At 48.4% G+C, this 26220-nt stretch overlaps 1 protein-coding gene across 1 annotated transcript in view; it reads left to right on the top strand.

Moving 5' to 3' along the window:
- LOC148044247 (maestro heat-like repeat-containing protein family member 7) overlaps window positions 1–24920 on the top strand; it is a 40335-nt gene extending 15415 nt beyond the window's left edge. The window contains exons 9-22 of the mRNA XM_087722015.1: window positions 691–806; window positions 1480–1632; window positions 2776–2936; window positions 6846–6975; window positions 8440–8615; window positions 9570–9707; window positions 11168–11282; window positions 14092–14232; window positions 16023–16187; window positions 17156–17311; window positions 18440–18562; window positions 20737–20836; window positions 22289–22354; window positions 24643–24920. Of these exons, the coding sequence (XP_087578141.1) occupies window positions 691–806; window positions 1480–1632; window positions 2776–2936; window positions 6846–6975; window positions 8440–8615; window positions 9570–9707; window positions 11168–11282; window positions 14092–14232; window positions 16023–16187; window positions 17156–17311; window positions 18440–18562; window positions 20737–20836; window positions 22289–22354; window positions 24643–24920 (2018 nt within the window). The remainder of the gene's footprint in view (window positions 1–690; window positions 807–1479; window positions 1633–2775; window positions 2937–6845; window positions 6976–8439; window positions 8616–9569; window positions 9708–11167; window positions 11283–14091; window positions 14233–16022; window positions 16188–17155; window positions 17312–18439; window positions 18563–20736; window positions 20837–22288; window positions 22355–24642) is intronic.
- The last annotated feature ends 1300 nt before the right edge of the window (window positions 24921–26220 follow it).

Raw genomic sequence — 26220 nt, 5'->3', positions numbered from 1 at the left:
GCTGTCCCAACAGTATATAGCTAACGTAGGAATTAAGAACTGTCTCCTTTAAGAAACTACCTCATGGGAAATGTAGGCAGAACTGCCTTGTGGGAAATGTAGTTCCATACACATGTGACCATATCTGTGTTCCCTGATTGGGCAGCGGGGTACTCTGCCCGGGAAAAGTGATTTATTACTGATCCCTCTCTAATCGCCTTTTGTCTACCAGTAGAAAGCCGCTTGCATCGCTGCATGGGTTAGAAGAAATTAATGTGCAATGATGCACATTAATGATGCTCGGGCAGCCAATTAACTCCACGCTTAGGACATTCTTTATAGACCACGTTTATTATCAGGCATCCTTAATAGCAAAACTTACAGTTCGGTGTTAAGATTCTTCTGTTTTTCCATGATCTGTCCCATCACGTAGTGTAAAAAGATGATGATTTTATCCCCATGCTGAGTTGGGGATGTAGAACGCTGCTATTCCGGTTCACAAAAGCAATTGAACTACGTGATGGGACAGATGATGGAAAGTCGGAAGAATCTTAACACTGAACTGTAAGTTTTGCTATTAAGGATGCCTGATAATAAACTTGATCTGAAAAGAGATTCCTACACATGGAGTTAACTGTCTGCCCGAGCCTCATTGCCCGGGGAAGAACAGGTAACGTATGGTGAGTAACGCTTGATTCTGCTTTGTGCCAGTTGCGAAATTAGACCAAAAGAACGTTCACACCGAAGTCATTAAGTGGAAGCACCAGGAATTTCTGGAGACGTGGAATCCGATGGTTTTTCTGAAAAATCCTTCCAGAGTCGCTGAGGTAAATGAACGGGGGCCCACACTGTGACCAGCACGGGGAAGGGGAAGAGGAAGAGGAGGAAGGGAAAGGGAAGGAACAGAAAGAAAAGGGAAGGGAAAGGGAAGAGAGGAAAGGAAACGGAAAGGGGAAAAGTGAGAGGGAGGGTTAAATTGGAAGTGCAGGAGAAGTGAACATGTGGGAAAGGGAAAGTGGGAGTGAGCGGAAGGGAAGGGAGCGAAGGTTTAAGGCTATGTTTAGGGAAAGAAAGTGAAAATGAAAGCAAAAGTGTAAGTGAAAATGAAACCGAAAGTGAAAGTGTGGGGGGCACGAAGGCGAAAAGAAAGGAAAGGGGAAAGGTAAGGAAAGCAAAACCAAAAGTGGAAGGAATGGAAAGGAAAAGGAAGGAGAAAGGTTTAGGGCTATGGTTAGGGAAAGGGGAAGGAAAGAAAGTGAAAATGAAAGAGGAAGCATAATTGAAAATGAAAATAAAAGTGAAAGTGCGGGGGGGAAGCAAACATGAAAGGAAAGGAGAAAGGTTTAGAGTTATGGTTAGGGAAAGGGAAATAGAAATAGAAAGGAAAGAAAGCAAGTGAAACTGAAAGTGAAAGCGTAAGTGAAACTGAAAGTGAAAGCATAAGTGAAACTGAAAGGGAAAGGAAAGGAAAGGCCCTTCCTCTTGCTCTGTCTTCTCCAGGTATTCAGCGTCTACTTCAGCCCCAGAGAGAAGACAGATTTCCTCCTGACTGTCCTGGATGGACTGACAGACGCCTGCAATAATTTCTCTTTGGCAGCTACGGAGTCTCTTCTTGCCAGCATTGCCAGAACCTGCGGCCCAGATATGGAAAAGGTAAGTGAGAAACACCCCCCCCCCAAAAAAAAAGCCTGGGGAAGTGCCTGGATCCATAACTAGAGACCCCTAACTACACCTATTTTCAAGTGCTTTGCTTATTCAACTGTCTTAAAGCTTTTCAAGATCTTCAGGACGACAAATGTGAAAAGCTACCTAGTGAGTTTTCCGTTCCAAGTTCATGCAGAATTAAATCAGAGTCCAAGGCAAAACGATCCTTTTTGTTCCAATTTAATAAAACAGACATCTTAGCACATCTGTGTTAATCCCAATTCTGGAAATGACATCAGAATCCCACCCAGTTAAAAGTTCACGATCTTGTCCCCACACCCACAATCCATCACATGATCCAATCTCCTTCTTCCACGCTGGCGTCCATGCCCAGCTTCTTCCGGTCAGGTGTACTGGTGTGGAGACAAAGGATGACCTTGGCTTCTAGTAAAGAATGAAAAACAATACATTCCAAAATCCTACTCCTTCTATTCCCCCCCTCCCATTGACTATACTTAAAGAAACAGCATAATGAAATAAGAGAAAGTGTGGCAGGCCAAAATTCTAAAAGGAATATAAATGCAGGCCCGACACTTCATTCTTGAACAAAAGGAAAATCAATTAGCAGTTAGACTTATATACCGCTTCATAGGGCTTTCAGCCCTCTCTAAGCAGTTTACAGAGTCAGCATATCGCCCCCAACAACAATCCGGGTCCTCATTTCACCCACCTCGGAAGGATGGAAGGCTGAGTCAACCCTGAGCCGGTGAGATTTGAACCGCCGAACTGCAGAACTGCAGTCAGCTGAAGTAGCCTGTAGTGCTGCATTAAACCACTGCGCCATCTTGCTTCCTCCTCCTGCTCTTCCTCTCCAGGACAGTCTCACTGACCGTTACAATAGCACAGTGGTTCCCAAACTTGGCAACTTTAAGACTTGTGGACTTCAACTCCCAGAATTCTCCAGCCAGCAGCTGGCTGGAGAATTCTGGGAGTTGAAGTCCACAAGTCTTAAAGTTACCAAGTTTGGGAACCACTGCAATAGCAGAACCTTTTGGAGGAAATTGAGTTTGCGGGAATAGGTGATTTCTTGCACGAGGGTCAACGTTGCCTCTTCTTGAACCTTCCTTCCTCGTTGTCCTCCTGCCCTTTCAGGTACCCGATATTATAGAAGGCATCTGCAGCCGTTTGAACCTGATCCGCCGGCCCAGCACCAGAAGGCTGCTCATGAAGTTGGTGGGGCTGTTGGCAGGCAGGACCGAGCACTTGGATACCGTTATCTCAAGTCTTCTGGAACATTCCGCCTCAATAGACAGGTGCCAAACGCCTCCTTCCAGCCCTAGGACGGAAATTGTAGCAATGCTGTGTTTTCATGGCCACCTTCCGTTATTCCTCATTTGGGGCCTCAAGCCAGGGTTTCTCAAACATGGCGGTTTCCAGGGGGTGGAGACTTCAATTCCCAGAATCCCGCAGCCTGTAGGGCCATTGAGGAGAATTCTGGAACTTGAAGTCCACCTGGATAGTGCCATGGTTGAGAAACAATGCCTTAAGCCAGTGTTTCCCAAACTTGGCAACTTGAAGATGTCCGGACTTCAACTCACAGAATTCCCCAGCAGTGGTTAGGACAGTGTTTCTCAACCTTGGCAACTTGAAGATGTCCGGACTTCAACTCCCAGAATTCCCCAGCAGTGGTTAGGACAGTGTTTCTCAACCTTGGCAACTTGAAGATGTCTGGACTTCAACTCCCAGAATTCCCCAGCCAGCGAATGCTGGCTGGGGAATTCTGGGAGTTGAAGTCCGGACATCTTCAAGTTGCCAAGTTTGGGAAACACTGCCTTAAGCCAACCCCCAACATAAAGGTCGGCCTCCTTCAGATGTTATGGTTAACATAACTCTCATAATTCCAAGCCGATGGCATTCAGGAGTTGTGGGGTGGATGTATTTGGAGGCTTCATCAGACAGAGCAAAATCAGACTGGGATTCAATCCATTCAGAGTCTCCTTGACAAACCCAACCCACCAATTCTTCGATCAGAATAGAGCTGGAAGGGACCTTGGAGGTCTTCTATTCCAGCCCCCTGCTCAAGCAGGAGACCCAATACCTTATCAGACAAAGAAAAAGAGGGGGAGGTGAGGGAGGGAGGGGGGAAAGGAAGGAAGGAAAAAGAGAGGGAAGTTAGGGGAGAGGGGAGAGAGAGAGAAAGAGAATGTGTGTGTGTGTGAGAGAGAGAAAGATGGGCGTGAGGGAGGGGAGAGAAGAGGAGAGGATGGAAAGAGAGAGAAAGAAAGAAAGAAAGAAAGAAAGAAAGAAAGAAAGAAAGAAAGAAAAGAAAGAAAGACAGAAATAAGGGTGGGGTAGAGAGGAGAGGAGGGGGGAGAGAAAGAAAGAGAATATGTGTGTGTGAGAGAGAGAAAGATGGGCGTGAGGGAGGGGAGAGAAGAGAGGATGGAAAGAGAGAGAGAGAGAAAAAAAGAAAGAAAGAAAGAAAAGAAAGAAAGAAAGAAAGAAAGACAGACAGACAGACAGAAATAAGGGTGGGGTAGAGAGGAGAGGAGGGGGGAGAGAAAGAAAGAAATCTCGTTATACAATCTCTTCTTAAAAGCCTCCAGTGATGTACCATCCACAACTTCTGGTGGCCAGCTGTTTCACTGGTTAATTCTCATCACTGTTGGGAAGTTTCTCCTTAATTCGAGGTTGCTTCTCTCCTTGATTAGTTTCCATCCAATTCAAGAGGGAACATGTTTCATTGTGACCCTTACATGTAATTTGAGTCCCTAGTATGTTATTGCTGGATTCAGACATGATAACCGATGTTACTTGGGGGAGCAACATAGTTGAGTTTTTTTTTTTTTAATATAGGCACTTATATCAAGTACCTATATTACTAAATGTCTAGTGTCTCTGTGTATTTACCCATGTAGTATGGCTATAGTGTCATTATTTATCATTATTTCCTTTATTCCCCCTCTTATTAATATCATGGTGATCATAATTCTGCTACGTTGAATGTACACCAGAGAGAAATTCCTTTGGCCGTTTGATCATACGGCCAAATTCAATTCAATTCAATATTAGGAGCCACTTGTCCATCAAAACAATGTTGAGTTCATACAACATGCGAGTTCTCAGCCACGGTGAGACCGAATAGCTAATGCTTGTGAGAACCTGAACATTTTCTTAGCATGGTGTGTAAGTAGGATTCAGCTGGTTCGCACAGGTTCGGTAGCCAACTTTTTGCGCAGTTTGGCGAACCGGCTGAATAGCTTGCCCCCACACCTGGCTCCACCTCACCCTTCCCCCCCCTCCCAGCCAGTCCTCGCCCTGCTGGCTGGTCACTCACTCGGCTGGACGGCAGGGTTAGTAGTTGGGCATGACAAGGAGTGTCTGGGAAGGGTGAGGCATGGCCAGGCCGTGGCAAGGAGGCTGGGCGAGGAGAGGTGCCCCTCAACGTGAGTGATTTACATGAAACCGCTGGGCGAGATCATTCGGAGGCACGGGATAAAATACCACCAATATGCGGACGATACGCAACTGTATCTGTCCGCCCCGTGCCAACTCAATGAAGCGGTGGACGTGATGAACCAGGGTCTAGAGGCCGTTAGGAACTGGATGAGCGCTAACAAACTGGTACTCAACCCGGACAAGACCGAGTGGCTGTTGTGTTTCCCTCCCAACAATTTGGCTAATGTACCAACACTTAGGCTGGGGGGTCAAATTTTACACCCCTCAGATAGGGTCCGCAACTTAGGAGTCCTCCTGGACCCACAGCTGACTTTTGACCACCAGCTGTCAGCTGTGACCAGGGGGGCATTTGCCCAGGTTCGCCTGGTCCGCCAGTTGCGGCCCTACCTAGACCGGGAGGCTCTCACAACAGTCACTCGAGCCCTTGTGATCTCTAGGCTGGAATACTGCAATGGGCTCTACATGGGGTTGCCCTTGAAGTGCATCCGGCGACTACAGTTAGTCCAGAATGCAGCCGCGCGAGTGATAGTGGGCGCACCGCGGTTCGCCCACGTTACACCTGTCCTCCGCGAGCTGCACTGGCTACCTGTTGGTCTCCGGGTGCGCTTCAGGGTACTGATGACCACCTTTAAAGCACTCCATGGTAGTGGATCTGGGTACTTGAGAGACCGCCTCCTGCCGATTACCTCCCTTCGACCAATTCGATCGCACAGACTGGGCCTCCTCCGAATCCCATCTGCCAGTCAATGCCGACTGGCGACCACACGGAGGAGAGCCTTTTCTGTTGCAGCTCCGACCCTGTGGAACGATCTCCCCGTTGAGATCCGTACCCTCACCACCGTCCAGACCTTCCGCGCAGCCCTCAAGATCTGGCTCTCCCAGCAGGCCTGGGGATAGGTTCCTAATTCACCCGCCCGAGTGTTTGATTGTTGAACGAAAGTTGTGTTTTACTATTTTTTTTTTCTTTGTTCACATTTTGTTTTGTTTTTGATGTTGCACTTCCCTCCCTTGTGATTGTAAGCCGCCCTGAGTCCCCTCAGGGAAAAGGGCGGCCTATAAATTTTAATAAATTCAAATTCAAATTCAAATTCAGTGATGTTGAGTTGGCCATACCTACCCAGTCTCTCGACCACCCAGACACACCTACCCAGCCGGTCATTACGGCAGAGAACCGGGTGATAAATTATTTGAATCCCACCCGTGCCGAATAGCAATAGCAATAGCAGTTAGACTTATATACCGCTTCATAGGGCTTTCAGCCCTCTCTAAGCGGTTTACAGAGTCAGCATATCGCCCCCAACAACAATCCGGGTCCTCATTTCACCCACCTCGGAAGCATGGAAGGCTGAGTCAACCTTGAGCCGGTGAGATTTGAACAGCCGAACTGCAGATAACAGTCAGCTGAAGTAGCCTGCAGTGCTGCATTTAACCACTGCGCCACCTCGGCTCATTTACTGCAGGCTACTTCAGCTGACTGCAGTTCTGCAGTTCGGCTGTTCAAATCTCACCGGCTCAGGGTTGACTCAGCCTTCCATCCTTCCGAGGTGGGTAAAATGAGGACCCGGATTGTTGTTGTTGGGGGCGATACGCTGACTCTGTAAACCGCTTAGAGAGGGCTGAAAGCCCTACGAAGCGGTATATAAGTCTAACTGCCATTGCTATTGCTATTGCTGCATTTAACCACTGCGCCACCTCGGCCCGAAGACCAAGTTCTAACCAGCATTCAACGCTGGCCGTACCTTCAACCTTCCTCCCATTTGCAGCAGTCCATCGGAGCTGTGGCGATCCCTTTCGGCTGAAGAAGTGATTGAAGAACAACTTCTGGAGAACTTGCTCACCAGGCTGCAGAGCCAGCATAAGATGGAGCTGCAACCTCCTTCCCTATCCATCTCTGTGAGTCGGGCCTTTCTTTTCCTTCAGGGACAGCTCAGTTCTAAGCCCCCAGTTTCATTGAGAGAGTCCATCCCTTGGGCTTTTTTTTGAGCCAAATTCAGAGTCACAGAAATGGTTGGTTGACTTTCGACTTGTTCTACCCTTCTACTGATGGACAACCACTTCAATAGGAGCCAGCCGTGGGCAGCAGCTGCCAAAAAAGCCAACACAGTTCTAGGCTGCATCAACAGAGGGATAGAATCAAGATCACGTGAAGTCTTAATACCACTTTATAAGGCCACACTTGGAATACGGCATCCAGTTTTGGTCTCCATGATGTAGAAAAGATGTGGAGACTCCAGAAAGAGTGCAAGAAAGAGGATTAGGGGACTGGAGGCTAAAACATATGAAGAACGGTTGCAGGAATTGGAAATGTTTAGTTTAATAAAAAGAAGAAGTAGCAGTTTTCCAATATTTGACCGGCTGCCCCAAAGAAGAGGAGGTCAATTATTTATCCTTCTTATTATCTTCTTTACTCTTCACTTTATTTCGAATTATTTGGAATTATCATGATTATTATTACTGACAGAATACAGAGTTGGAAAGGACCCTTGAGGGCGTCTAGTCCAGCCCCCTACTCAAGCAGGAGACATACCATTTCAGATATGGGTGTCTCTTCTTAAAAACCTCCAGTGATGGAGCATCCATAACTTCCGGTAGCGAGCTGTTCCGCTGGTTAATAGTTCTAAAACTGTTTGGAAGTTTCAATTTCATTCAAGAAACTGAGCAGGGGGCTGGACTAGAAGACCTCCTAGGCCCCTGTTCTGTCCTCACTACATGTTAGTCTGTGTGCAGCTCGACATGCAGCTAAATCCATCTGTCCTCCAATAAAACAGACCATGCGCATAGATCTGGGCGCATTATTGGAAGAACAGGATAGGGTGAAGCTGGGGAAAACAGGGATATATACAATGAGAACCAAATATAAGATTGACAGAGTTGAGTTACTGCTCAACATAGCAACGAATAAATACAAGCAATTTAAATCTCATCACCGATGCTCTGTCTGTTCTTAGATGAACATGTGCTACAGATTAAGATGGATGCGTCTTTGTGCTTCTCCAAGTGCTAAAGGAAATGGAGCCTGGCTTCCCAGCATGCACTTGTTTTGAGAGTGCCAGGCTGATGGGTAAAGGGCTTGGGTCAGCTTCAAACAATATGCTTATCTCTCTGGCCACTAGATGGGGCTAGAGAGCAACAACAGTATATAAAGAGCATATGTTGGGGCATATTTGTCCTTCCGGCCACTAGATGGGGCTAGAGAGCCACAACAGTATGTAAAAGTTATATGCTGGGGCACGACACTCCCTTCCAGCTCTATTCTGATTGGCTCAGTTCTGATTGCCCCCTCGCAGACTGGATTTTGCTCTCAACGTCCCCTCCGCCCCTTTCCTTCTCCACCCCAAACCCCTATTCCCCCTACAGTTGACCCAGGCTCTCTATGAGGTGATCTCCGTTCTGGAATCGAGGGACACCATCCAAGGCCTTTTTCCGGAACTTCTGATGACCTTCCTTGTGGAGCTTCATTTCAGCAGCCAGAGAGACTCCCTGCCAGATGTGGATTTCCTCCAGCAGTGCGGACAGGTCAAAGGTCAAGTCAGGTGCAGCTTCATAGGAAAGCCTCGTTTCCCCATCCCTGTTCCCAGCCTTTCTGGCATTAAGGGGAGTCCTCGGCTTACAACAATTTGCTCAGTGGCCCTTCCGAATCAAAGCAGTACTGGAAAAAGTGATGTAGGGATGTTTTTCAAACTTGTGACAGTTGAGGCTTCACCTGTGGACACGTGGTCAAAATTCAGACCTTTGGCAACTGACTCATGTTTATGACAGTGGCAACGTCACATGATTTGGGTGCTTGGCAGCTGGTTCATATTTATGACGGTCGCAGTTTCCCCCGGGGTCACATGATCCCCTTTGGTGACCTTCTGACAAGCAAACTCAACAGGGGTCCAGACTCACTTAACAACCGGGTTACTGACTTAACAACTGCAGGGATTCACTTAACGGCGGTGGCTAGAAAGGTCATAAAAGAGCCACAACTCATTGAATAGCTCTCTCTCTCTCTTTTAGCAATGGGAATTTTGGGTACAATTGTGGACGTAAATCAAGGACTGCCTATACAGATAGTTCTCGACTTATGACCACAACTGACCCCAAAACTTATGTTGTTAAGTGAGAAATTCCTTAAGTGAATTTTGCCTTATTTTACGACCTTCCTTGCCACGTTTGTCAAGTGAATCACTGAAGCTGTTCAGTTAGTAACGTGGTCATTAAGCGAATCCAGCTTCCCCCACTGACTTTGCTTGTCAGACGGTCACAAAAGGGGATCATGTAACTCCGGGGACGCTGCAACCGCCATAAATCAGTCGCCAAGCATCTGAATACAAATCACGCATCCACGAGGCTGCTGCAACGGTCATTAGTGAAAAACGTTTTTTCCAGTGCCGTTGTGAGTTCAAACGGTCACTAAATGAAAACGGTTGTAAGTCGAGGACTTGCCTGGATAAGGAAGAGCAAGGAGCCACAGGCCTGAGTGAGTCCTTGTCTCCCCCCTTCAGTTTTGCAGTGGAGGCCATCAAGATGCTCCTCATTCGGATCGGATGCCGGTACGAGGTGACCTTCATGGAGAAGTCGCGGGGATGGTCGATGCTACAAGGCGGCCGGGAACTCCTGCAGGGAAGCGCCCTCCTGGCCAGGTGAGTTTGCCACAGACAACGCGGCCAAGGAGACGCCACTCACCTGTGGCTTAGAAGGTGGAAATCGTCCTCACCTTTTTGTCCGGGGGGCGGGCATCGTGGCTCGGCGGTTAAGAAGCTAGATTCATCAGCTGGAAAGCCGGCAGCCCAGGTTCGAGACCCGAGCACGATGTGACGGGTGAGCTCCCATCCTCAGCTCAGCTCCTGCCTCCTAGCTGTTCGAAAGCATGCAAATGCCGATCGATAAATACAGGTCAGTGTTTCTCAACCTTGGCGACTTTAAGTCCTGTGGACTTCAACTCCCAGAATCCCCCAGCCAGCAGAGCTGGCTGGGGAATTCTGGGAGTTGAAGTCCATAGGACTTAAAGTCACTAAGGTCGAGAAACACTGATACAGGTAGTCCTTGACTTACAACAGTTCATTTAGTTACAACAGCACTGAAAGAAAAGTGAGTTATTGTTCACGCTGATGACTGGTGGCAGCATCATATGATCAAAATCTGGATGCTTGGCAACTGACTCATATTTATGGTGGTTGCAGTGTCCCCCGGGTAGGTGGATGGGTGGGGTATGTGATCCCCTTTTGCAACCTTCTGACAGGCAAAGTCAATGGGGAAACCAGATTCACTGAACAACTGTGCAGTTGTTACTAACTTAACAAGTGCAGCGATTCACTTAACAACTGTGGCAAGTAAGGTCGTAAAATGGGGCAACTATCACCTAACGGTCTCACTTAGCAACAAATGTTTGGGATTCAATACCTGCAATCACCTTCAGAAACTGCTTATTTAACTATCTTAAAGAGCCGAGGTGGCGCAGTGGTTAGGGTGCAGTACTGCAGGCCACTTCAGCTGACTGTTATCTGCAGTTCAGCGGTTCTAATCTCACCGGCTCAGGGTTGACTCAGCCTTCCATCCTTCCGAGGTGGGTGAAATGAGGACCCGGATTGGTGGGGGCGATAGGCTGACTCTGTAAACCGCTTAGAGAGGGCTGAAAGCCCTGTGAAGCGGTATATAAGTCAAACTGCTATTGCTATTGCTATCTTAAGGCTTTTAGAGATCTTCGGAAAGGCAAATTTGAAAAGCTACCTGGTAAGTTTTCCTTCATTTATTGAACGAAAGGAAAATTGATTGCTTCCTCTTCCTCTCCTCCTCCTCCCTCCTCCTCTTCCTCCTCTTCCTCCTCTCCTCTTTCTCTTCCTCCTCCTCCTCTTCCTCCTCCTCCTCTTCTTCCTCTCTTCCCCATCTTCCCTCCTCTTCCTCCTCCTCCTCCCTCTCACTGACCATTACAATAGCAGAACCTTTTGGAGAAAGAGTTTGAGAGGAAAAGGTGATTTCTTGCATGAGGGTCAGCCAGAAGACTACCTGTACAGATTCAGGAGAAAATGCGCTAGAGAACAAACATAAATAAGATTTTATTTTCCCAGGGTGGCCATGATGTCCTTCTGTATTTTTTTTCCAGAGCCATGCTACATTTTTCCTGCCCAGAGATTATCAGGGTCCTGGATCTGCTATTTTCTGTCCTCAGCAAGAACAGCGAAACACACAAGCCCACAATCATTGCCGTCTTTGTCGAGGTAAGGAGCGTGTTGGAGGAAAATCAGGTGTGTGATTTATAGGTTAATTTTTCACCCAGCATAGGCATCCTCACAACCAACCCTGCTATTCGGCTCAGAACAAACACACCTATCATTTCATTCAAAGCTAGCAAAACAAGCTTGATGCTTATTCACCGAATCTCAGCAAACGTTTAAAAAGATTGCCTGTCAAGAGTTAAAATGGGCAGAGAGTTTAAGATTGAAAAATCCACATTATCCACCTTCGATTCTCAATCTTGCCGCCCCCTCCCCCCGACGTATGGACTTCAGCTCCCAGAATTCCCCAGCCAACGTGGTTGCTGAGGATTCTGGGAATTAAGATATCAGTCTTGCAACCCTGAATGTGCCTTTCCCCTCCCTGCCCTTATCCCAAGAATTAGTGACGGCCACGTCGGAGCAGTGGTGAAAGCTAAATTATTTGCCACCGGTTCTGTGGGCGTGGCTTGGTTGGGGGAGGTCATGTGACTGGGTGGGCGTGGCCATCCCCCCACTTTTTAAAGCATTTTTTTCCTGCCAGTTTGGGCGAATAGGCAGGAACAAAATACTTTAAAAAGTGTGTGTGGGGGGGAAAGGTTCCGATAATCGCCAGCTCGCAGCTGATCCGCGAGATTCTCAGAAGCTTTTGTTTTTTTACTACTGGTTCACAGAACCAACAACAATTGTCCCTACTGATAAGATTAGCAAAGGAAAGGGAATAAGAAATGATATTAAGTCATATTTGGGTTTGCGGAAATACCATCCCAAGAAAACATAGATTGAGAGACCAAAAGAGAGATCCACAGCAACAGAAAAAGAATGGAAGAGAGAAGGAGAGGAAGAGGAGGGAAGGAAGGAAGCGGTAAGGAGAGGAGGGAGAAATGGAGAGAGGGAAAGAGAAGGAGAGAGGCCAGGAAGGGGAAGAGGAAAAGAGGAGGGAGGAGGGAAGAGAAGAGGAGGGAAGGAAGGAAGAGGTAAGGAGAGGAGGGAGAAAGGGAGGGAGGGAAAGAGAAGGAGAGAGGGAGGAAGGGGAAGGGGAAAAGAGGAGGAGAGGAGGGAAGAGAAGAGGAGGGAAGGAAGAAAGACGTAAGGAGAGGAGGGAGAAAGGGAGGGAAGGAAAGAGAAGGAGAGGGCAGGAAGGGGAAGGGGAAAAGGGGAGGAGATGAGGGAAGAGGAGGGAAGGAAGGAAGAGGTAAGGAGAGGAGGGAGAAAGGGAGGGAGAGAAAGAGAAGGAGAGGGAGGAAGGAAAAGGGGAAAAGAGGAGGAGATGAGGGAAGAAAAGAGGAAGGAAGGAAGAAAGAGGTAAGGGAGAGGAGGAGGGAGGGAGGGAAGGAAAGAGAAGGAGAGAGGGAGGAAGGGGAAGGGGAAAAGAGGAGGAGTGGAGGGAAGAGAAAGAGGATGATAGGAAGAAAGAGGTAAGGGAGAGGAGGGAGAAAGGGAGGGAAAGAGAAGGAGAGAGGGCAGGAAGGGGAAAAGAGGGAAGAGAAGAGGAGGAAGGAAGAAAGAGGTAAGGAGAGGAGGGAGGAAGGGAGGGAGGGAAAGAGAAGGAGAGAGGGTAGGAAGGGGAAGAGGAACAGTAGGAGCAGGGGAGAGCAAAGGAAGAAGGAAGGGAAGGAGAGGAGGAAGGAAGGAAGTAGAGAAGGGAGGGAGGGAGAAAAGAAAGGGAAAATAAAAGGTGGTGTTAAAACAAGTGGATGGATGGTAAACGAAGCAACCCAAATTGTATATTATAACCTTTGAATGGAATAACAAAATGTGTAAGAATGACAGATGTAAAGAAGAAGAATCACTATGTGAATGTAGACCTGTAACTCTATGTAAGAGAATAAATTCTTTTCCAAAGAAACAAAACGATTGTCCCCTACTGGAGGATTTCATCCCTGCATCTGAGGCTCTTCCTCAAATTACCTTCCTGCTTTGGACTCAGATGTCTCTTATCCGAAGGTCACCTGGGCCCTCTCTCCTTTTCCTGACGGTTATTCTCGCCACCCGTTACAGAAGGAGACACCTCTGGATTGTTGATTCCTCTGTCTTCTTCCTGTGGATTTTTTTTCCCCCTGACAATTTCCTGTCACTTCCACCGCCCGTCACTCTGGACCGATGGAGAACGGTGGAGAACGTCCAACGCTCCCATTGCATCGGTGACCTTTTTTTGAGTCCAGAACAAGATCTGGAGATCTTTCCTCAGCCCTCTAGACCAGTGTTTCTCAACCTTGGCCACTTGAAGATGTCTGGACTTCAACTCCCAGAATTCCCCAGCCAGCATTCGCTGGCTGGGGCATTCTGGGAGTTGAAGTCCAGTCATCTTCAAGTGGCCAAGGTTGAGAAACACTGCTCTAGACTATGGTCTCCAAACCTGGAAAGCTGAAGACTTGTGGACTTCAGACTCCCGGAATTCTAGGACTTTGAAGTCCACAAGTCTTAAAGTTGCCAAGTTTGGAGACCATAGATCTAGTGGGATGAGATCTCCAGATCTTGTCCGTATGTGATGCTCTTCTGGCACTTTCCTCTCCTTGCTCTGATTTACCATCCCCCCTCCTCACCCAAATCCAGATGCTGTCCTTCCCTAAAGAGGGGTTTCATCCCTGAAGGCCAAAAGGACCGTTTGTTCTTCTGGTATCATGGTTTTGAGAAGATGTTCTTCCATGGGAAGCTACCAAAATGAATTCAAACCACATGAAGGCATCTCTCTTCTTCTGTTGACAATTATGAACTTGCTCCATCCTCAAGTTGCTCTTTTCCCAGAGAAACTTGGTCCTATCTATCTCTCCCCTTCTGCCCCTCCTGATGGGTCCTTCCTCTTGTTCCTCAGCTCCTGCACTACCAAGACATCGATCAGTTCCCCTCCGAACAGATCTTTGAGAGCCTTGAAGAATGGACCCAAAACCCCAGTCCAGATGTTCGGTCTCTTGCCATGAGAGCCCTGGGCATCCTGGCCATTCATCCAGACAAGGTGAGGAAGCAGAGCATGGACTGGGAAGCGACACCCAATTGTTGATCTGATGGGGTCGGATGGATGTGATCAGGTCTTTGCACAAGAGGAAGAGCCGCCCACATTCACAAGTTGGTCTTCCCTGTAGATGTAGGTGCCAGGGAGGGCTTGAGAAAGGAGGTCAAAAAAGTCAAGATGTCAGAAGTGTCAACTCATAGAGTTACGCTGGTGAAGAAGGAGGGGGGGAAGCGCATTCCACGCATACCTTCGTCTAGAGTCGGATCTCAGATTATTACAGCAGGCTTGTGATGTGTGCACCTCGTTGGTGAATGTGATTTATGACACAGACTGAGGGGAGGGAAGGAACAGGGTCTGATGGATGTGATCAGGTCTTTGCACAAGAGAAAGAGCTGCCCACGTTTGGTCTTCACTGTAGATGTAGATGCCAGGGAGGGCTTGAGAAAGGAGGTCAAAAAAGTCAAGATGTCAGAAGTGTCAACTCATAGAGTTGCCCTGGTGAAGAAGGAGGGGGAAGCGCATTCCATGCATATCTTCGGCTAGAGTCGGATCTCAGATTATTACAGCAGGCTTGTGATGTGTGCACCTCGTTGGTGAATGTGATTTATGACACAGACTGAGGGGAGGGAAGGAACGGGGGGGGCGTGCCCACATCCATAATGCAATGCACCCCGCCCTCCGTGTATGAGTGCACGAGCCCCCGCTCCCCCCGCGCATGCACATGAGTCTCCCACGGGCCCCGTTTTGGGCCTGAATCCGCGTGCCACAGGTTTGCCATCATGGTGATAGATAGATCAATAAACCAATAAGGCATGTATAGCAATAGCAGTTAGACTTATATACCGCTTCATAGGGCTTCCAGCCCTCTCTAAGCGGTTTACAGAGTCAGCATATCGCCCCCAACAACAATCCGGGTCCTCATTTTACCCACCTCGGAAGGATGGAAGGCTGAGTCAACCCTGAGCCGGTGAGATTAGAACCGCCGAACTGCAGAACTAGCAGTCAGCTGAAATAGCAGTTAGACTTATATACTGCTTCTTGGGCTTCCAGCCCTCTCTAAGCGGTTTACAGAGTCAGCATATGGCCCCCAACAACAATCCGGGTCCTCATTTTACCCACCTCGGAAGGATGGAAGGCTGAGTCAACCCTGAGCCGGTGAGATTAGAACCGCCGAACTGCAGAACTAGCAGTCAGCTGAATAGCAGTTAGACTTATATACTGCTTCTTGGGCTTCCAGCCCTCTCTAAGCGGTTTACAGAGTCAGCATATCGCCCCCAACAACAATCCGGGTCCTCATTTCACCCACCTCGGAAGGATGGAAGGCTGAGTCAACCCTGAGCCGGTGAGATTTGAACAGCCGAACTGCAGAACTGCAGTCAGCTGAAGTGGCCTGCAGTACTGCACCCTAACCACTGCGCCACCTCGGCTCCTTCCTTCCTTCCTTCCTTCCTTCCTTCCTTCCTTCCTTCCTTCCTTCCTTCCTTCCTTCCTTCCTTCCTTCCTTCCTTCCTTCCTTCCTTAGCAATAGCAATAGCAGTTAGACTTATCTACCGCTTCATAGGGCTTTCAGCCCTCTCTAAGCGGTTTACAGAGTCAGCATATTGCCCCCAACAACAATCCGGGTCCTCATTTCACCCACCTCGGAAGGATGGAAGGCTGAGTCAACCTTTGAGCCGGTGAGATTTGAACCGTCGAACTGCAGAACTAGCAGTCAGCTGAAGTAGCCTGCAGTGCTGCATTTAACCACTCTGCCACCTCGGCTCTCTATGACGGTCATCACCTCCTGTCTGCAGGTGGAGGAAGTCAAGGCCTTGATGCCCACCCTCTTGGGAAGCCTGGAAGAAACGGACATCGGCGTCATCCTGGAAACTATCACCGCCCTTCAAAACATCCTGAAGTTCATGCAGAGGAGCGACGTCGTGACCCTGGCAGAGAAACTCCTTCCGTTGTTTAGCGCAGTAAGACCCTCCACCCCGGGTGGACTTCTCAAGACCTTCTTCCGGTGCCTCTCAACCTTGACCACTTCCAAGAGGGCTGGACTTCGACTCCCTCAATCAGAATAGAGCCAGGAGGGACCTTGGAGGTCTTCTAGTCCAACCCTCTGCTCAAGCAGGAGACCTTCAACCATTTCGGACAGACAGTTGTCCAGTTCTTTAAAAAGCTCCAGTGTTGGAGCATTCACAACCTCTGGTGGCAAGCTGTTCCACTGGTTAACTGTCCTCACTGTCAGGAAGTTTCTCCTTAATTCCAGCTTTGCTGGCTGGGAGTTAAAGTCCACCCATCTTAAAATGGCCAAGCCTGAAAAACATTGACCTCTTCCCAGTTTTGTGGCTCCTTGGATAGACATCACACCTGTAACAAGCGCAACCGTTTTCCGTAAAGCAGAGGTCTCCAAACTTGGCCAGTTTAAAGATTTGTGGACTTCAACTCCCAGAATTCCTCAGCCAGCCATGTTGGCTGGAGAGTTCTGGGAGTTGAAGTCCACAAGTCTTAAATTCAGGGAGTTGAAGTCCACCCCATCTTAAAGTGGCCAAGGCTGGAAAAACACTGTTCTCTTCCCAGTTCTGTGGCTCTTTGGGTCCTCTTTCCTCGGAGGTCTTCTCCTGTGGCTGGGTCTCCTTGGTCTCCTCTCCCCCACTAGCCCTAGTAAAGGAGACATGGGTCAACAAACCACCATAAGACCCAGCTAAAGCATGGATTGAAACAATATTTAGGACCAGGGCTACAGAAATCAAAAATGCAGAGAGTTTTCCACGGGTCACCAAAATTTCCTCGCGGACCACCAGTGGTCCATGGGGCCACCAGTTGGAGACCACTGGTTACGAGGATAGGTTTCTCTGGTTGAGCGCTACAAGACCAGGTTGCGATGTGGGTTAAGGCAAACGCCACCACATTCCCGACCCTCGTCGCTGCTTGTTGTTCGCAGACAGACGCGAAGGTGCGCAACGCCGCCATTGTCCTCTTCGCCGAGCTGCCCAATTTGGTGAAGAAGAAAGAGAAGTATCTCATCCAGGAGCAGGTCAACCAAAGTCTGGTGCCCCTGTTGCTTCACCTGCAGGACGAGGAACCGGAGGTTGCGAAGGTGAGTCGAGTTCAGGAACTGAGTGGGTGAAGGTTGCAGGAGCTGGGTAGGTCTAGTTTAATGAAAAGAAGGACCAGCGGGGGGGGGGGGGACATGATAGCAGCCTTCCAATATTTGAGGGGCTGCCCCAAAGAGGAGGGGGACCATCTATTCTTCAGAGCAGGGGGTCTCCAACCTTGGCAACTTTAAGACTTGTCTGGCTGAGAAATTCTGGGAGTTGAAATCCACAAGTCTTAAAGTTGCCAAAAAAAGAAAGAAAGAAAGAAAGAAAGAAAGAAAGAAGGAAGGAAGGAATATAGCAATAGCAATAGGAGTTAGACTTATATACCGCTTCATAGGGCTTTCAGCCCTCTCTAAGCGGTTTACAGAGTCAGCAAATCGCCCCCACAGTCTGGGTCCTCATTTCACCCACCTCGGAAGGATGGAAGGCTGAGTCAACCTTGAGCCGGTGAGATTAGAACCGCTGAACTGCAGATAACAGTCAGCTGTAGTGGCCTTCAGTACTGCACCCTAACCACTGCACCACCTCGGCTCCCGAAGGAAGGAAGGAAGGAAGGAAGGAAGGAAGGAAGGAAGGAAGGAAGGAAGGAAGGAAGGAAAGTAAATATAGATGTCCCCAATAGCCATGCCCATGCTAAATTGATTGATTGATTGATTGATTTAATGCGATTTATAGGCCGCCCAATCCTGGAGGACTCTGGGCGGCTTACAACGAAGGGAAAAAAAGAAATAATAAAAGAAAGAAAGAAATAAAAATAAAACAGGTTAAAATCTACACGCATACATTCGTTACGATCGGGGCTGGACCTCAACGATGAGGTCAAGAGCCCCAGGCCACCCGGAATAGCCAGGTTTTAACAGCTTTTCTGAGGTTTTGGCCCACTTTAGGATTTTTCTTGACAGTCGTTAAGCGAATCATGCGGTCATTAAGTGAACCGTGCAGCCTTTAAGTGAAACGGGCTTCCTCCATTGACTTTGCTTGTCGGAAGATGGCCGGGGAGGTTCCATCATGGGGATCGTGTAACCCTGGGACGTTGCAACAGTCATAAAGTCCTTGCCAGTTGCCCAGCGTCAGGCGTATTGATCATGTGACCAATTGCAGCTGGCACTTTGTCCCTGTCCCCGCAGGGCTGCCAGGATGCCCTGCTCAGGTGTTTCCGGTTTCTGGGTTGGTCCCTTCCGAAGAAGATCAGCAGCAAGAAAGCCTGGCACGATCACCCCCTGATCCCAGAGAGCCTCTGCCGCCAAATCGTGAGTCCCGCTTCCTCCTTTTTAAATGATTCTCCTTATTACAGCGGTACTTTGGAACGCGATTGCTTGGAAACGCATCAAACTCATTACCCGAGGTGTTTTGACGTGAACGTTTTGTCCCGGGGTGAAATCTACTTACCTTTATTACCAGTTCGCAAATGTGAGAGCATGCACCACCTATGCGCAGGGCGCAGAACATCAAAAACAGATGTGGTGACGTCTGGACGGGTGGGTGGAGCCTGCTATAGAGTGCGCCTGTAAAGCAGGGGTGAAATCCAGCAGGTTCTGGGGAACTAGAAGTGGAAATTTTGAGTAGTTCGGTGAACCGGCAGCGGAAATTTTGAGTAGGTTGGAGAACACGTAGCGGAAATTTTGAGTAGTTCAGAGAACTGGTAGCGGAAATTTTGAGTAGATTGTTGAAGCGGTAGCGGAAATTTTGAGTAGTTCATTGAACCAGTAGCGGAAATTTTGAGTAGTTCGGTGAACCAGTAGTGGAAATTTTGAGTAGTTTGGTGAACTGGTAGCGGAAATTTTGAGTAGTTTGGAGAACTGATAGCTGAAATTTTGAGTAGTTCAGTAAACCAGTACTGGAAATTTTGAGTAGTTCATTGAACCGGTAGCAGAAATTTTGAGTAGTTCGGTGAACCAGTAGCGGAAATTTTGAGTAGTTTGGTGAACCGGCAAATGGGGTGGAAATGGAGATTTTGCAGTATCCTTCCCCTGCCACGCCCACCAAACCACACCCACAGAACCAGTACTAAAAAAATTGAATTTCACCACTGCTTGCAAAGGTAAGTAGAACAGCGAGGGGGAGGAGGAGCCAACGTCATGACGATATAGACGTGCAGTCTCAATGCTCTGAGATCGCAGCCAATAATTTTGCCGCTGGGTGGTCCAATCGGACCTAAACCATCCCGAAGAGACGGTGAACAAGAAGCATACGTCTTGCTGACCTCGGGGATATCGCAAAATCCCTGAAAGAAGCAAGAGAAGTTCTTCAAGCCAGCGACAAAAAATCCAGCCAAGGCTGACGAAGTCGGGCCGGCTCCAAAACGGAAGGATACGGAAAGAGAAAGTGTTTCCAGCTGGTGAGGAACTTTTACTCTTTTAAAAAGAGACTGCCTATAAAAACTTAAAATTAATCTAAGTTGGAGAACAGAAGAATCAAGCGGCGGAATTAAATTTGGAATGGTTTTGGACAGTGGTTATCTTACTTTTTAAATGCTCTCTTCATGGATGGAATTTATGCAAGCCTTTTAAAATGGATGGATGGATTAAGTTTTCTTCTATTTTTTTCTTTTATTGTTCTCTAACCTATGGACTAAAGTTTTCCACTTTCATTGCTGTGGATATTTTTCTAACTTATTTAAAGGTTGGACTCTTTTTTCTAACTTGGAATACAAAAGAGATACAAAAGGAAATTAGATTTTCAACAGTATAACAGCTGCTCGGAGGCTGGGAGGGTTTGTTGATTGGAGTTTTGTCTATTGAAAATGGAACACTGTGCCATGCGCTGAGCCATCCTGCTACTACCCGGGGGGAGGGCCTTCTCTGTGGCGGCTCCGGCCCTTTGGAACGAGCTCCCCGCAGAGATTCGGACCCTCACCTCTCTCCAGGCCTTCCGGAAAGCCGTTAAAACCTGGCTGTGTCGGCAGGCCTGGGGTCGATGAGTTCCCTTCCCCTCTCGAATCGTGTGGCTGTTGGTTGTTTTTACATGCCCTGTACTTTCTGTGTAGTTTTTGTGTTTCCCTTCCCCTCCTTGGGTTTCTGTGCCACCCTGAGTCCCGCCGGGAATAGGGCGGCATATAAATAAAATGAACCTTGAACCTTGAACCTTGAACCTTTCTAGCTAATATAAATTGCGCGCCACAGTTAATCGTTGGAAAAACCAGCATGCCCAAACTGGTAGCATTTTTTACCACTGCTTCAGGCGAACCGGTAGCTTTTTTAAAATAACCGCTTCGGGCGAACCGATCCGAACCGCTAGCGTTTCACCCCCCCTGATTTTGTCTTGATGCTCATTGTTTTTGGGTGTTCCAACACTGGAGGCTTTTAAGAAGAAACTGGACAGTCATTTGTCTGAAATGGGATGGGGTCGGGCTGGATGACCTCCAAGGTCCCTTCTCTGCTGGGTGAGAAAATGATTGTTTCTTCCTCCCTTTCTCCTTTGACAGTCCTGGAAGGTAAAAACCATCCCTGCCGTCCTGCTCCAATGCCTGGATCACCTTCAATGTTCCCAGGTCTCCATCCGGAGAGCAGCGACCATCTTTATCGGTGAGCCCGGGAATTCTGGGAGTTGAAGTCCACCTGTCTTGAACCATTCTGACTGGGGAATTCTAGGATAAATCACTTTTTTCGGTGCCGTTGTAGCTTTGAAGGGTCACTAAAAACTGTTATAAGGCGAGGATTACCTGTATTGTACTGCCTACATTCTCTGTCTCTGTCTCTCTGTCTCTCTCCCTGTATGTATGTATGTATGTATCTATGTAAGTGTATACACACAGACACACACAGACACAAACACACACTTGCTTTATTTAAACTGCACTCTACATGGGGCTGCCCCTGAAGAATGTTTGAAGACCGCAGTTGGTCCAGAATGCAGCGGCGCGAGCGATACTGGGTGTACCTAGATACACCCACGTTACACCTATCCTCCGCGAGCTGCACTGGCTCCCCATCGGTCTCCGGACGCGCTTCAAGGTGCTAGTCGTTACTTTTAAAGCCCTACATGGTATTGGACCTGGCTACCTGAGAGACCGCCTCCTGCCATTCACCTCCCAACGACCAATAAGATCGCACAGGTTGGGCCTCCTCCGGGTGCCGTCGACCGGACAATGCCGGCTGGTGGCTCCCCGAGGGAGGGCCTTCTCTGTAGCTGCACCGGCCTTGTGGAACGATCTACCCGTAGAGATCCGGACCTTACCACTCTCCCGGCCTTCCGTAAAGCCACTAAGACCTGGCTATTCCGGCAGGCAATAGCAATAGCAGTTAGACTTATATACCGCTTCATAGGGCTTTCAGCCCTCTCTAAGCGGTTTACAGAGTCAGCATATTGCCCCCAACAACAATCCGGGTCCTCATTTCACCCACCTCGGAAGGATGGAAGCCTGAGTCAACCTTTGAGCCGGTGAGATTTGAACAGCCGAACTGCAGAACTGCAGTCAGCTGAAGTAGCCTGCAGTGCTGCATTTAACCACTGCGCCACCTCGGCCTGGGGCTGTTGATTAATATCCAGCCCCACTTGATTGAATGGATGATATCTTATTTTTTAAATAATTGTATTTTTTAATATTTTTATGTTTTTACTTTTGTTGTGAGCCGCCCAGAGTCCCTAGGGAGTGGGCGGCATACAAATTTTATTAAAGTTTATTAAATACCTAAATACCTAAATACCTAAAGTTGCAAAGTAAACTAAATGTGTATATGGACGATTGAGGCTTGGTCTTCTCGAGGCCGTTCACTCTCTGCCCCCCCACTCCAGACTTGGCCCATCGGTGAAACATTCTTTTATTTATGCAAAAGCAGACCGCGTGATTGAGAGGCAGTCTGGCCTAGTGGTTCAGGTCCTGGCATGAGCACCAGATATGATTTCGGTCAGCGTAGCCCTGAATGGCTTGGTCTTGGAAACAGCCCGGCCAAGATCAGGTGGACTCTGCCAAAAATCTCCCAGCTGTGGCCCAAAACATCTGGGGTCCTTATCTGTCCCTTTCTCGGTTCTTTCAGGCTGTGTCGCTCAATCGGCAGACCCCGTGGCCATCACGCCAGAAAACAAGGACTTGATATTCATCTGTAAGTAACCAGGCACAGAGATCCTGGTTAAGGGAACTCTTGCAGTTGTTAACCCGGTCGTTAAGCGAGTCTGGCTTCCCCATGGACTTTGCTTGTCGGAAGGTTGCAAAGGGAGATCACACAGTGTGGATGCTATGGCCATCTAAATTTTAGCCCATTGCCAAGCGACCGAGTTGGGATCGCGTGACCACGGAGACACCGCCAACAGTCGAAAGTGTGAAAAATGGCTCTGTCACTTTTTTCCATGCCGTTGTAACTTTGAGCATGTCAGCCATCTTTTCTTTTGGATCTTTGGCCTCCGACACTTTCTATGGTTCTGCTATGCATTTTCTATGGTGGGGAAATGGGATTGTATGGAGTTAGATGATATGCAGCCATAACAACATTCTTTCTAGAAAACCAAGGTCATCCTTTGTCTTTGCACCTCTGCACCTGACCAGAACTGGATGGGTGGAAGCTGCCAGCGTGGCAGTGGATGATTGGACCATGGGGTGGACTTGGGGGTGTGGGGGGGAAAGATCTTGAACTTTCAACTGGGTGGGGGAAACCAGGAAGCTTTCAGATTCAGGTTTTCCCAGATGGGCCAACATGCCTCTCTTCTTCAATTGGAACTTTGAGTGACACTTTTGCCTTGGACTCCGTTTTAATTTTGGATGCTATTTGCAACCCTGACATTACGGTTACTAAATGAACTGTTGTAAGTTCGTGTCAGGGTTCCAAGGAACACAGACCCATAGCAAGCAAGAACCGGAGGCTGATGGTTTCCTCAAAAGGAACAGCTTTATTGCATTGATCATCTTGGCACAGATCTGGTGAAAACCGACTCTGAAGATTCCCACCGTTTTTCACCCTGTTAGAAGAGAAAGTTTCCCCTCAACCCCAAACCATCTGTCACATGGTCCAATCACAACGCCGTCTGATTGCCTGGCAACATCACTCCTCCCTCCTCAGGCTAGGTGTGAGAACCGTCCTTGGCTCCCAAGAGAAAGTGTTTTGTTTTAGCTACACAACCTCAGGTATCAGGGGTGGGTTGCTTACCAGCATGACTGCCGGTTCGGCGGCCCAAAAAAAGTTTGCCGCGTGCGCATTTGCAGCCAAAAATGTCTTGTGCCTGCGCAGAACATTTAGAAAATGAAAAATAAAATAAAGTTTTTGCAATGAAGATTGTTGTGCGCTTGCGCAGAACCAAAAATCAAGATGGTGGAGCCGACAATAGAACCGGTTCACTGGCATGGCAGGCCGAGTTACTACCTACTTGGCCGAACCGGTCCGAACCAGTATGAACCCACCTCTGCCAGCTATCTCTAATCCCCCTCCCTACCAGTGGTGGGTTTCAAAAAAATTTCGAACCTACTCTGTGGGTGTGGCCTCCTTTGTGGGAGTGGCTTGTTGGCCACGTGACCTGGTGGGAGTGGCTTGCCAGCCATGTGTTCTCGCTCTCTCTCTCTCCCTCCTTCCTTTTGTCTCTCTGTCCCTTTTTCCTGTTTTTCTTTCATCTCTCTCTCACTTTTTCTTTCTTTTTTCTTTTTTCTTTTTTCTTTATTTCTTTCTTCCTTTCTTTCTCTTTCTCTCTCTGTGTGAGTCCGTCTGTCTCTCTGTGTGTGTGTTTGTGTGTGTGTCAGTGGTGCGTTTCAAAAAAATTTGGAACCTCTTCTGTAGGTGTGGCCTGCTTTCCGGGTCCACTGGTGGAACCTCTTCTAACCAGTTCGGTAGATTTGACGAACCGGTTCTACCGAATAGGTGCAAACTGGCAGGAATCCACCTCTGAATCTATCTACTTATCATCTATCTATCCTTCTATCTACATATCTCTTTCCCTCTCTCTCTCTCTCTCTCTCTCTCTCTCCTTCCTTTTGTCTCTCTGTCCCTTTTTCCTTTTTTTCTGTCATCTCTCTCACTTTTTCTTTCTTTTTTCTTTTTTTCTTTATTTCTTTCTTCCTTTCTTTCTCTTTCTCTCTCTGTGTGAGTCTCTCTCTGTGTGTGTGTGTGTGTGTATCAGTGGTGGGTTTCAAAATTTTTTGGAACCTCTTCTGTAGGTGTGGCCTGCTTTCCGGGTCCACTGGTGGAACCTCTTCTAACCGGTTCGGTAGATTTGACGAACCGGTTCTACTGAACCGGTGCGAACCGGTAGGAACCCACCTCTACTCCCTACCCCTCAGCTCCAGTGTGGCAATACTGAAGCTCCAAGATGGCTTCAGCCCGGTCAGCTTCAGGGTTCACAAGTTCTTTCGACCTTCTCCGCCCATCGAGGCTGTTCTCTGACCAACACCCCATTTTGTGTCTTCCAGCCCTTTCCAAACTGCAGCACGACCCCGATCCTTCGGTCCGTGTATCCGCCATGGAAGCCATGCAGATGGTCCAGGAAGCCTGTGGGGGCCCCTCCATCGCGCTTCGGAGCCAGACCCACTTCAACCTGGACAGGGAAGAGCGCCTTTTCTCCCAGGGACACTGGGAGGCACCGGATCCGTCCCTGACCCATCGCTGGAATCCGTCGTCCCCCGTCTCGCATAGGATCGTGACCGGCTTCGTCAGGAGGCGACAGCCGGGGCCCGCGCGCCAAACCTGACCCACCTCCACGGGGAGGATGGCCGAGCACGCCAGCCAGCTGACTCTTCAAGGAGGGGTGGGCTGCAGCAGAAACTGATGTAGAAACCCCCGATCCGGAAGGGATCCCCCCGCGAGGAAGCCAGCAATGGACGTGATCCAGTCCCCTGGTAGTCTCCAGAAGTCCGAGGTGGCCCCGTGGCAAAGTGAATTTTGTATCGACACCGATCTGGTGAATTTCCACACTGAGCAGAAGTGACTCATTCGCACTTCTTTGTAGTATCCATTTTTCTCCTTTGAGCAACTTACAAGAGCGAGGAACCAGTTGGACAACGAGGATGGAAACTGTCCCGCAAAGAAGAATCGCAGCGGCTGATCAAAATCGGCGAAGTCCAATTCGATCCAGGTAGTCCTTGACGTACAATTTCCATGTCATGACCAATTTCCATGTCAAGAGCCAAGGTGGCGCAGTGGTTAAATGCAGCACTGCAGGCTACTGCTAGATCAGCAGTTCAGCGGTTCAAATCCCACCGGCTCAGGGTTGACTCAGCCTTCCATCCTTCCGAGGTGGGTAAAATGAGGACCCGGATTATTGTTGGGGGCAATATGCTGACTCTCTGTAAACCGCTTAGAGAGGCCTGAAAGGCCTATGAAGCAGTATATAAGTCTACTGCTATTGCTATTGCTATTGAAAGTTACAAACAGCACTGACCAAAGTGACAGGATCAGTTCTCACACATACGACCGTTGTGGCATTCCTCATGGCCACGAGGTCCAACTTCTGACACTGGGCAACTGGCATGTACTTATGACTGTTGCAGTCACATGATCACCGTTTGTAACTTCCCCAGCCATCTTCCGACAAGCAAAGTCAATGGAGGAATTCCAGATTCACTTAACGGCTGCACGATTCACTTAAGGACCACATGATTTGCTTGTCAAGAAAAAAATCCCAAACAGGGCCAAAACTCGCTTAACAGCTGCTTTGCTTAGCAACGGGAATGTTGGACTCCGTTGTGGTCATAGGCCCCATGGCTACCTGTAGTGATGGTCGTTAAGTGAGACAGCCTTGCTTTAACAATTCCCACCCCTGCTTTCTTGGCTGAGGCTGATAAACGAACATGTCGGTGGTTAATTGGAGTGGAATAGCATCCAAAATAGCAATAGCAATAGCAGTAGACTTATATACCGCTTCATAGGGCTTTCAGCCCTCTCTAAGCGGTTTACAGAGAGTCAGCATATTGCCCCCAACAATCTGGGTCCTCATTTTACCCACCTCGGAAGGATGGAAGGCTGAGTCAACCCTGAGCCGGTGAGATTTG

The sequence above is a fragment of the Thamnophis sirtalis genome, unplaced genomic scaffold, assembly GCF_051295495.1.
Source record: "Thamnophis sirtalis isolate CommonGarterSnake01/CBP01778 unplaced genomic scaffold, rThaSir2_p1.2 scaffold_8, whole genome shotgun sequence".
Classification (NCBI taxonomy): domain Eukaryota; kingdom Metazoa; phylum Chordata; class Lepidosauria; order Squamata; family Natricidae; genus Thamnophis; species Thamnophis sirtalis.
This window is presented reverse-complemented; position numbering and strand designations above follow the sequence as displayed.